The sequence below is a fragment of the Schistosoma mansoni genome, chromosome 1, assembly GCF_000237925.1.
Source record: "Schistosoma mansoni strain Puerto Rico chromosome 1, complete genome".
Taxonomy (NCBI): Eukaryota; Metazoa; Platyhelminthes; class Trematoda; order Strigeidida; family Schistosomatidae; genus Schistosoma; species Schistosoma mansoni.
The window spans coordinates 64,582,655-64,596,050 of NC_031495.1; the positions used below are offsets into that span (position 1 = coordinate 64,582,655).

Here is a 13,396-nt window from a genome sequence, read left to right on the forward strand (position 1 = left end):
GCCAACAAGAACCAATTAACATCGAGGTGTACAGGACTATCTGTGAACCACATATGGAGAGATTCAAACACTTCACTTCTACCCGAAGTTTGTGCTGATGATGTCGTTCAGAAGAATGATGAAAGCTCCATGACCAAACCATTTAGCTCAGAGGACAAAACTTCATCAAAATCATCCACCTGAGCTACAAATCTTCTTCACCATCTCAATATATTTGTCTATTCAAAAGTGATAGTTTCTTGATCTACATTTTATGTTTCTTTTTCCGACTATCCTATTCCTTTGAATTTCAACAGCCATTATAAACTAATAATGTATATGTTATATCTACATACATTAGCTAATCGAATAAGGATATGTAGTGACCTACTTTTATGAAGAGAACGCGGTTGGTGTGATGGAAACATTTATTATTATAATCAACTGTACCAGTGATTGTTTTACTGTACCTGTTTGTTTAAGTGTAGCATAAAAATACACTTTTTCCGTCGTTTGTTACCTTTCAGGAACTCTCGTACTCTCAGTAGTCTCGCCTGTAAACTTTGGCACGATCTCAGTATTATTTCGATACCACAAGATCGCCAACAAATACATTTTACTACAACATTCAACTGTCTTCTGATATTTGGCTTTCGGAAAGGTCTAACCTAGCAACTGGCACGTAGTTTTCCTGTAGTGGTGATCATAGTCAACCGCGACTCGAAGCTCACTACAGATATCTGTTACGTAAATAACAATAGTATACGTCTAACCACCAATCATAAAACATCCAACTAGTAACTAGGTCTGTGTCCAATCAGATGAGTTTTTACTAAGATATTAATATATTAAAGTAACATGGTATCCATTTAAAGTATATTTGTAGTTGTTATATTCGTTTAAACATGCATTTGCTCTGTTTTCCAGAAAAAAACACTTTCAGATGTCTGAGTCATATGATATTATTCTGGGCTGAGTAAACCAACAGTTGGTAGAATGACTTAATTATTAAGAATTTACATTGCGGCTAATCAACATTTTGATACTCTCTTAGTACTTTACTTACTTAGTTACACCTGTTACTCCCAATCGAGCATAGGCCGCCGACCAGCATTCTCCAACCCACTCACTCTGTCCTGAGCCTTCCTTTCTAGTTCTATCCAGTTTTTGTTCATTCTTCTCATGTCTATCTCCATTTGTCGGCGTAATGTGTTCTTTGGTTTTCTTCTTCTCCTTTGGCCTTCAGGATTCCGTGTGAGGGCTTGTCTTGTGACGCAGTTGGGTGATTTCCTCAATGTGTGTCCTATTTTCTCGAAAAACAGACTTTATCCTTCATAAATAAAAGGCATATTCAGAAATAGTTAACTTTCATCATAGACTATCATCAACTAGATGAGAATCACTAAAAATTATTCCGTTGTAATAACTCTAACTACATAGAACTATACATTAGATACTTTGATTGTGAACGAGATGATTTCGAGTGCTGTTTGAAGTAATGGGGATGGTTATCATTTTCTTATCACACATACTGTGTAAAGATATTTCTTCTGGAGCGATATTTAAAAGAAATTGAATCTTGACGACCCGGGAAAGTGACCTCAGTGCTTAGGTGACAACTGGTTGAGGCCAGTCACACAAGGTCTCTTCGTGAGTTCTTAATTTGTTAAGCCTGTACTTTAAAAGCCTTACCATCGGATGAAGAAAATTTACGGGGAAAATTAAATTGTACTACTGTTAATGCAGATCTTTTATAACCCCTTCCTTTCGTTGTAGGCAGAAAGCATTACTGACGCTTCTAGTTGTCTAAGAGAAACACCTTACTGTCTTCATATCCATGTACATTGCTTTTTCTATCAAACAATAAGTTTTTTTTGCTTTTAGACTTACCACTACCCAACCTACCTATCTGCTTCCACGGTCGTCACAATATGGAAGCTCGACCATCACATAAAGGTAGCAACTGTAGTTGAGACAGGACACATCTATATTATCATAATGACACACTCATATAAGTGCTCTACAATGTATAACACTGTAATCTAATTTTGCTCCAATGAATAAGGAATTTCAGTTAGTTATTTATATAAGCATAATCCAGCTTTAGGGACTGGATTAGAAACTAATATATACTTATCTATTCTAGTCAAAACAACTGAATCAACAAACTTCAGATGAGTATATTATTTTAACTCTCCTATTATTAATTACTAGTAAGTAGTATCGAGATGGGCATACTGCATCTCTGTGCTAATGTGGTATGGCAACTCGAGCTAATGTACGTACGTATGAAGTTCTACGTTGTGACTGACTGGATACTGTGAATATGAGACGGAAAATGGACGGGAAATTGAGTTTCTCTTTTGATAACTTAAGAATACAATTAATTAATTTATTTTATGGATTATTCAATGAATGTTTCCTTCTGGTATATACCTTCTCTACTACCGCTGAATAATCACCTATCAGACGATCTAAATTCAAGGTAAAGATGCAAGATATTTCTTTATGATCAGATTCTAAAATCTTAGATGAAGAGGATCGTGTGAAGGATTACATATATATATGAACAGAGAAGCTCAAATGTAAACATATCACAATGATTTGAAGCCGCTTGATAAAAAGAGACCACAGTCTATCCAGAGAATACCTTACTTTGAGTTGTAACCACGGGAACTGAAAAGCATACGGTAAGACTATAATTTATGGACAACCTTTGAGCGACACTAAAGTAACCTTGAGAGTATCCACCTACTTACTAGGGCTAAATGGGGGTTATGATTCACAGTTGATGGTTAGGGTTACGAATTAGATTTATGGTTTTTCATTACGAACTGACATCGGTTAAAGTTCCAAGACGCTATTAAGCCAAATGGTTTGGTCATGGAGCTTTCATCGTTCTTCTGAACGAGATCATCAGCACAAACTTCAGATAGAAGTAAACACCATCCAGCTCAGAGAACGAAATTCCATCAAAATTATTTCCTATCCATAAATATAGGCTCATGATAATATTATTTGTATTAATTAACCACTAATAAAACCAACATTTGTACTATTTTTATTTGGAAAACATCAACTTGATAGATCTATAATTTTAATAGTTGAGATCATGAATCAATTGAAGCTAGATCACTATGGAAAACCTGGAAGCACTGGACGGCTGTTTCGTCCTATTATAGGACACCTCAGCAGTGCGCATCCACGATCCCATCTCGCGAGATTCGAACCCAGGACCTATCATTTTTATAAGTTAATTATTGATAATATTACATGATTAAAAATGATCAGTAGGATGTTTTGGGTCCACATGCTACCTTGTATCATTTGGTAACTTTTAACAATATAAATTCATTTAGTATTGTTTGTTTGAATCTTCCCATTGATGTTTAGGACTGCAACTGGTCAGTCTCTAATCGGCATATGTGTATACTGTGTGTATTGCCTCAATATAGTCCTAATTCACAAGCATTGTAAACAAAGATGGATAGTGACTAGCAGTGGAATTCAGTTTGACGCGCGTTTCGTCCTATTTGGGACTCGTCAGTTGGATGTACCTTCATCTCAGATTTGATGTTCACTCTGGGACTCGAACGCAGTACTTTTCGCTTCAAACGCTATCACGTTATGCACTCGGCCACTGAGTCCTGATAGCCACTTGCTTGTGCAATGAGGTGCAGTTTAAATTCATTTATTACTGTTTGTTTGAATCTTCCTACAATCTTGATAAGACTAATGCTCATTAATTTACTGATCAGTTGAGACAAGTGTGTGTGTGTGTGTGTTTTTAATCACCTCGTATCAGTATTATAGACAATCACAATATTATAAAATAGTTGTGACTTATGGAAACTTTGATTGATTAACTTTAACCTTGAACATGAATAGTAAATCAGGTTAATGAAAAGGTATAATCAAGGACAACAAAACGTGCATCAGTTAATCATACTCCATGGACCGGCTCATGTGGTGATGGTGGTCTCATTAAAATCTCTGTACTCATTCTTACTAATATATTTATGTAATCACGCAGTTTGTGCTATACAGTCTTCAAAGCAGACATAGTACTTTAATACGTCGAATGGGGTTTTTCATGTTAAATGCTGACCGCGAGGTGTGACTTCGAAGTTAACTTGTTCGTTACACCGTTCCTGTCTAAATCGAGTAGGCCTTCAATCATTCGATATAGATCATCAACGTTGATGGTCTATATTACATTCAATTAACTTTAGGAATGTTATGAATTAAACTAAAATTTCATACCGAAATTCACAATAAATACATTAAACAAAAGAATAACGAGTCATTTATTTCTTTATCAGAAAATAGTTTTGTAGAGATTGTAGTAATATAATACTTGAATTCATAAGTCAATTAAAGCTAGACTACCATGAGAAACTTGAAAGCATTAGACGGCCGTTTTGTCTTACTGATAACAATAGTGGACGGTGGTTCAATTTCATGGATTGGTTGAAGTTAGATATTAACACCATTGGATGTTGGCTCACTGGTCTACAGGTTAAGGGACTGAAGGTCCTGGATTCGAGTAGTGTGTGCGGGATCGAAGATGATCATTGCTGATGAGTTCTATGTTAGGACGAAACGGTCATCCAGTGATTCTAGGTTTTCCATGGTGGTCTAGCTTTAATTGACTCATGAACTCAACTATTTATTCCTTTATTCAGCTAGAAGAAAAAAAAAGATACTTTCTTGATCTAACTATTAAAGTGAGTTGAAGTTTCATTATTAAAAGAAAAACAACAACAAAGAATTTGACTAGATAATAATAGATCAGAAGGGGTTTTGTGGAGATTTTAGTATTTTCATAGTTGAAATCATGAGTCAATTGGAGCTAGACCACCATGGTAAACCTGGAAGCAATGAACGGCCGTTTCGTCCCATTATGGGCCTCCTCAGCAGTGCGCGTCCACGATCCCACACTCGCGAGATTCAAATCTAGGACCTACCAGTCTCGCACCAGAGCACTTTACCGATAGACCACTGAGCCGGCTGGCATCCAACGGTGTTAATGTCTAACTTCAACCAATCCACGATGTTTGAGCAACCGTCCACCAATTATCTTCAGTGAGTTGATATCTCACTCAAATTTCACCATATAAACTAGTCTATTGACAAAGCTTTTGTTATAGTTAAGAGCATTCAATATTGAAATTAGGGTCAGGTGAATTTCAATTGAGTGAAGTTTCTTTTTTTAAGTCAATACTTGATTGTTCTATTGAAGTTGATTACATAATACATACATACATACATACATACATACATATAGACATACATATTGAATGTATACATAATCAAAGTTGTATGGTTACAGTTTTATATTCAAGTGTATAGACATCTATTTGTACAATGTATCGACCTTTTAAAGATGATTGTCATCAGTATCGTTTATACTGAGATCATTAAAGGATAAAATAGTAAGTATCCAATTGTTAGTTATATATTGTATTCCATCTGGTTTCTAAATGATCCGTTTATGTAATGACTGACATCTAGATAATAAGATTGTAGAAATGGTACAGTGTATGAAATCATTTATAATCCTTTAAAATGTCATGAACATCATGAATTGAAATACAATAATCTATTGAGGACAATTGATTATCAACTAATGTTGAAAGCATGAGTCAATTGAAGCTAGACCATCAAGGAAAACATGGAAGCACTGGATGGCTGTTTTCGTCCTATTGCGAGACTCCTCAGTAGTGTACATCCACGATCCCGCACATGATACTCAAACCCATGATCTTCGATCTCGTGTGTGAACCGTTAACATGTAGACCACTGAGCTGGTATTCAATAGTTAATGTCTAAATTCAACCAATCCATGAAATTGCGCCAACATCCATTATTTTCATCAGTAAGACAAAGTGACTGTTCCTTACTTCCAGGTTTCCCATAGTAGGCTAGCTTTAATTGACTTATGAATTAAACTGTTAAATTACTACAATCTCTACAAAACCATTTTCTGATAAAGGAATAAACGACTCGTTATTCTTTTGTCGCGAGGAGGGATTGTGGATACGCACTGCTGAGGAGTCCCACAATAGAACGAAACGGTCGTCCAGTGCTTCCAGGTTTTCCATGATGGTCTAAGCTTCAATTGATTCATGATCTCAACTATTGAAATTACTATAATATCCACCATACCCCTTTTGATATTAAATTAATTAATCAGTATCACATTTGTACGAACTATGACCAATTTTGAACTAATCATAGTTTACGATTTATTGAATAGTTTGAAAATAGATTTAAGGGATGTCAGTTAGATGATATTACTTACTTACTTACTTACTTACTTACTTACTTACTTACTTACTTACTTACTTACTTACTTACGCTTGTTACCCCTCATGGAGGAGCATAGGCCGCTCACCAACATTCTCCATCCAACCCTGCCCCAAACAATCCTTTCCAGTTCGTTCCAGTTGTTATTCATCCTTTTCATATCTGCTTCTATTTCCCGACGTAATGTGTTCTTTGGCCTTCCTCTTTTCCTCTTCCCTTCCGGATTCCATGTTAAGAATTGCCTTGTAATGCATATTGGTGATTTCCTTAATGTATGTTTTATTAGGGAACTCCGCCTGTAGCTCTTCTAGAGTTACTGCCGGTCCCAAGCCCACACAAAGGAGGAGGGTTGGGCATGGGATTAACGAACCCATCCCGTAGAAAAACTAACTCTCTAAAAAAACGCTAACTAGATGATATTAGGTCATTGGAATTAAGTGTAATGTAATGTGAATTTATTGAATGAAACTTTGAATTCATTAATCTTTACAATGCTATATAATAACAGCTATCATTTGACTACACATGATTAATTTGGAGAGGTAATTCCAAGAGTTCTAGTAAGGAATCGAAAACCGTGGAATTCAACCATGCTAGATGTGAGATAGTCACTCACCAAAGATAATGGAAATGATTGCTTAATATCACGAGTTGATTGACATTAAGAATACAAACCAGTGAATGCTGATTCAATGTCTAAATATTAGGTTATCGTATCGAGATCTAAAGCTTTTGAAGTCGAGCTCTGGTATGGTCGTGGATAATGATTGATGAAAAATCTCATAGTTTTATAGTTGAATTGATGAGTCAATTGAAGCTAGACCACCATAGGAAACCTGGAAACACTGGTCGGCCGTTTCGTTCCATTGTGAGACTCCTCAGTTGTCCATTAATTTCAGGTTGTTGGTGATTTTCTAACCAAAATTAGTTCGTGATGTAAGAATGAATGAGAGAAAATGATTAAATGGTTATTGACTTTCAATCTTGTATAATGTAATTTAATAAATGGATATATAAACGTGAATATCATTAATTCTGTTGGATTAATCGCTTTTAGCTTTCAGTACAATGGATCGATGTTAACACTGTTAGAAAGTATCGTTTTGAAATTCCAGTTTACCATTTTAAGGAATTACTTTTGAAGAGATTCTTAGTTGTTTACAAGGCCTCACATGGAATCCTGAAGGTCAAAGGGAAAGAGGAATACCAAAGAACACATAACGCCGAGAAATGGAGACAGACATCAGAAGAATGAACAAAAATTGGATAGAACTAGGAAGCAAGACCCAGGACAGAGTGAGTGGGTTGAAGAATGCTGGTCGGTGGCCTATGCTCGATTGGGAGTAACAGGCGTAAGTGAGTAAGTAAGTAAGACTAATGCAAAAAGTTTTTCTCTAACCAGTAATCATTTACTCTGATTAACCTAGAAGGAGTTATCGCCGCTATAATATTGACAGTTCCTGTAAATCTCAGTTAGAATTAAAAGCTTAGTTTAAGTTTATTGTCGACATATTTTGAAAATAATTTTCAATACCTTTACTGAAGTTATTTGCTGAAGTGTTATAGACTAGAAAACGTTTGAAGATTATTTCATCCTAGTTTGATATATATAACCATTGCGTACTCTAGGATCTTAAACCCATAACCGTTGGAGCTAAACAAATTGAAGAAGAGACAGAAGTTCTCAGTAAGAAACTCCTGTTTCTATTCCTTGTTGAATTTATGGTGTCCATTATAGAACAGTCCAATTTAAGGACGAAACAACTTTCCATGTCTCTTTATTTTTGATAGTCATGAGATTTTTAGGATTCAGATATGCTAACTTCCTTGATCAGCTGAGTTAAGCTTTCATGAATTTGTTCACTACTTCATTCTAATAGTGACGGAAATTTCGAAAATTCTTCTTTACGTATCAAGATGCCTTCTTGAAAATTTATAGTAATGATATTTCTTACACACTTACTAACGCCTGTTACCCCTCCTCGAGGAGCATAGGTTACGCATCAGCACTCTCCATCGGACCCTGAGCGATCCTTTCAATTTGTATACAGTTACTAATAATCCTTTCGATATCTGATCCAATCCCCAACGCAGTGTGTTCCTTGGTCATCATCTTTCCCTTCAAGATTCCAAGTTAGCTCTTGCTTAGTGATGCAGTTTGGTGATTTCCATAATGTATATTCTATCCGTCTTCAACATCTTTTCCTAATTTCCTCCTCAGATGGAAGTTGGTTTACTTTCTTCTACAGTAGGCTGTTGCAAATGGTATCAGACCGACGGACATTAAGTATCTTACGTAGATAATTGTTTGTAAATACTTGTACATTTTTGATAATGGTTGTAGTGGTTCTCTAAGTTTCATCTCCGTACAATAGAACTGCCTTGATGTCCGTATTGAAGATTCTCATAATGATATTGATTGACAGTTGTTTTGAGTTCCATATGTTCTTCAATTGTAGGAATGCTGTCCTTGCTTTGCCAATCCTCGTCTTATCGTCTGCATCCGATCCTCCTTGTTCATCGATGATGACGCTGACCAGGTATGTGAAACTTTCCACCTCTTCCAGAACATCTCCATCAATTTACTGATGGGTCTGATACCACTTGTTCGGGTTAGGCGTTCCAGTCATTGACCACTCAATGAGAAAAGCAGGACCCCACCTTTAGTTTATTAGATCGCGGTTTGTGAACCTTCTTTCTATGACCTCGGAGATTATCAGTGCTTGAGGGAGCAAAACGATAAAACATATTAACACCCAAATCATAATTAAAGATACGAAATACCAGTATAAGGTAACCTCGCATCCTACGATAAGACAAGCGGAAAAGGTTTAGACGTTTTAAACGCTCATCGTTAGGGAGTTTAGAAAGACTCTTCACTAATTTCATCCCCACACGTTGGACACGTTCAAGTGAGTTATTATAGTATGTTAGTGTATTTACCCGTTTCAAATAGAACTGAATAAGCTACAAAGTTATATTCGGAACACGTCAACTCGACTATTTTCACATGACGAACTGACTTCTATTTGTCTAATATATGACTTATGTGGTTGTAAAAAGCATACATCAAAGAATATTACATTTCATGTTATCTATCATCAAATTAATACTATAACTAACCAATTAAAATATTTTCATAGTTGAAAACGTGAGTCAATTGAAGCTAGACCACTAGGGAAAACCTAGAAGTACTGGACGGCTGTTTCGTCCTATTGTGGGACTCCTCAGCAGTGCGCCGTCCAGTGCTTCCAGGTTTGCCCTGGTGGTCTAGCTTCAGTGGACTCACGCTTTCAACTATGAAAATACTGAAATCTCCACAAAAAACCCCTTCTGATAAAAATACTTTCAGTCTTTTGTTTTTCTTTAACTGGTACTTATCAGAGGGTTAAATTCATTTAGTATTGTTTGTTTGAATCTTCCCATCGATGTGTTAGGATTGCAACTGATCAGTCTCTAATTGGCATATGTGCATACTGTGCGTATTGCCTCGATATAGCTTTAATTCACAAGCATGGTAAGCAATGATGGATAGATGGCTAGCAATGGAATCCAGTTTGACGAGCGTTTCGTCCTATCAGAGGGTTTTGTTGTTGACTTTGGTTTTTCTTTAAATAATAAAAACAAATGATTGTCTTCTTCGTATTTTCAATCGTCTACCATAACATTATGATTTCTCCTTCCATTTTCTAGGTGGTTTTTTTTGTGATGTTGACTTTTTTCGAACCGTTTATAGATAGTATAGCTTTAACTATGTGTGTATATGATGTATGTATGTATGTATGTATGTGTGTTTGTTACTATCTATCTCTACCTTGCCTAGTAGTACCGTTTTAACCCTCCCCCCCTCTATTCGTCAGTTCTTTTGGGTCATTACCATTATTAGTAGTAGTGAGGTTGTAGTAGTAGTAGTATATATATAGGCTTGTTATTCTATATTTAGCTATAGACTGGTTTTATGATTTTATGTTAGTAGTGTGGGTATAGTTTCTCTGCCCATTCTCTCACTCTTTTCCGATTTATAAAATAGTAGTAGGGCAAAAGGATTATGATCAGCCCTATCCACTTAGAATGATTCGAAAACACACAACAGAAATGGTAAGCAAAGATGGATAGTGGCTAGCAGTGTTTTGAAACCTATGGGTTAATCGAGAGAAAGACAGTCTAGAGAGAGAGAGATGACAATGTGTAGGCTGAGAAGGATATTTGTGGTAGGATAGAAAAAGGGATGGAGAAATGTGGAGACAGGGTCTATACGAAAAGAGCCTGACCTTTTTTTTATTGATATAAATCCAATAATATGCATTGACTTGTATAGAAAAAAAAAATGAATTAATGGGCATGTACGGTTGAAATAAAAACGCGTTAATAATAAAGATGTCTTCAGTCTTCAGTAATAAGGATAGTAGGTTGATGAACCTGTGTTAATCGTGACAGATTGCCTTCCAGTGAAGATCCAGCTTCTCCTTGAAAATGTTCACTGATGGGGCTGATACCACTTGTTCGGGTTAGGCGTTCCAGTCATTGACCATTCGATGTGAATTAACTAGTTTCAAAATTACTTATGACAGTTTAAGTAGTTTATAAGGGATAATAGTTACTTGATTGAAATCCTATCATTTTAACAACTATGAGATATTCTAAGCAAAGATGGATAGTGGCTAGCAGTGGAATCCAGCAAGCGCGTTTTGTCCTATTTGAGACTCGTCTGCTAGATGTACTTGCATCTCAGAGTTGAAGTTCACTTTGGGACTCGAACCCAGTACCTTTCGCTTCAAACGCCATCGCTTTATGATATTCTTTTAGAAATTTACTAATAATCCATGAGTGATGGAGTAAAATCATATTACCTATAGAATTCCGTCTCCGGTGATGAAACGTTGTGAAGTATGGAGTCATGACTTCACATATGCATCAGATCCTCCTTAATTAACAATGATATTGTCCAAGTACGTAAAACTTTCCACCTCTTCCAGAGCGTCTCCATCAATTATCATTGGGTTGGTCCTGTCAGTGTTGTATTTAGGGTTGCTGCTTCTTCCCTTGTGTATGTTGAGACCTACTGATACAGAGTCTGCTTCTACACTGGTTGTCTTCACCTGAATTGATTAGTGTGTATGAGATAGAAGAACTGGGTGATTTGCGAAGTTTAAATCGTCTAGTTGCATCCAAGCCGTCTACTGTATTTCATGCTTCCCCTGAGATGTAGAAGTCATCAAATACGAATATCTCCATCCTCCTCAATTTTTTTCAACTTTTTTTTTAATATTCGAAAACTGATAACAAGTTTTGAAAAAATAAACTTTTTAAAATGACTAAAAACTGATCGCTTTCAGCAGAAAGATGAATTCGTAATTGGCAGTTAATCCTGTATTGTTTTATACAAATGAATAAGTTGCAAACAGGTATGCGTTCGTGTTGCTATGTGGCTATAATTCCGAGTGGTTAATATTTTAACAGACATATTTCATAGGATCATTTACATGCTGCTAATGATTGTTAAAGAACCTTTGATAGCCGATTATAGTCGTAGTTGATTGGTTAGTTCTATCGATTAAATTAATTATTTAAGTTGAAATACTAATCAACAAGGATATGAAGCAACGAATGCTCATAGCAACTGACTAACATAGGCGACGTTAAAAATGAAAAATAATAAGTATAGAGTGCAATCAAAAAATATCATAATGATAGATTGCGTTATTCAAAGTCTTGCTCACCAGTGTAGACCATCAACGTTTAATGATCCATGTCGAATGATTGGAGGCCTACTCAAGTTAGACGGGGACGGTGTAACGAACAAGCTAACTTCAAAGTTACACCTCGCGATCAGCACCTTACGTGGATTCCCCCCCCATCGGCGTACCAAGGCACCATGGATGCTCTGAATACTGTACAACACAAGAGACGTTATTATAGGAATATATTAGTTAAAGTAGATACAAACGAAAGTAGAACCACTGCCGCATCGGCCAGTCCATGGAGTATGATTAACTGATGCGCGTTGATTGTCCTTGATCTCGACGGGGATCGATGATCTATTCGATATTCAGTGACCTAACTGTCCGATGATTTGTCTAGGGTTCAGTGACATTTCACTGGCCCTACAGTAAGTAAGTAAGTAAGTAAGTACAATACAAATATGATCATCTGAGATACTACATTAAACGAGTATTTATTACGTCGATTTAGTCAATAACAAAATCACCAAGAGAACCTTTCATGTTTGTTTCAACAGAATACTATTACCAATCTTCTTCTTCTTATTACGACTATGTTTTCTGTGATTGTTTGTATCATGTGACAGTTTCAACTTCAATTTTTTCTTTTTTCAAATTAGAAATTTCATCCTTTACCGATGATTACTTTGTTTGTTTGTTTGTTTGTGTAGGTGGCGCCAATTTTCTGATTCAAAATTACATAACTTAAAAAAAAATAATAGTAATACTGTTTATCTACTACTATTTTAAGTAGTCCTATTATACTCATCATTGTGATGAATAATGTGAAATTGTATAGAGTATAGTATACTAACCGTTTTCAAGAAGGTTTCATTATAAACAAAATTTGGAATTTTTTTTTTGTCAAATGTAAGTAACAACATGACCATTATTATTGTCTTCTTAACTTAGAGTAATGCACAAATTGTATTTCAGTATTAGTAATAATGATGACATATAAAATTATTAAACTCTCCACAAACTCCCTTGCAATAATAATCATATGCTCACTAGTGATTGGCTTCAAGAGGTATTTCATGGAGTTCTAGTGAGATGCAGTGATCAGTGGAGTTCAACTGGGTCTGTTCTGAGATAGTAACTCACTGAAAACAGTGATGGACGGTGGCGCAATTTTATGGATTGGTTGAAGTTAGACAAAGTGGTCTAGACGTTAAGCGCTCGCGCGCGAGACTGATAGGTCCTGGGTTGGAATCTCGCGAGCTGGGATCGTGGATGAACACTGCTGAAGAGTCCCACAATAGGACGAAACGACCATCCAATGCTTCCAGGTTTTCAATGGTGGTCTAGCTTTAATCGACTCATAAATTCAACTATATAAAATTATTAAAATCTCCACAAAACCCCTTCTGATAAACATTCAACATTCA

At 36.0% G+C, this 13,396-nt stretch overlaps 1 protein-coding gene across 1 annotated transcript in view; it reads right to left on the reverse strand.

Annotated features, from left to right (window-relative positions):
- Positions 1-13,396, reverse strand: part of Smp_000970 (hypothetical protein) — a gene marked incomplete at both ends in the record, with an annotated part of 22,647 nt that overhangs the window by 5,233 nt on the left and 4,018 nt on the right. Inside the window, one exon of the mRNA XM_018795203.1 lies at positions 2,416-2,505. Coding sequence (XP_018649539.1) covers positions 2,416-2,505 — 90 coding nt within the window. The remainder of the gene's footprint in view (positions 1-2,415; positions 2,506-13,396) is intronic.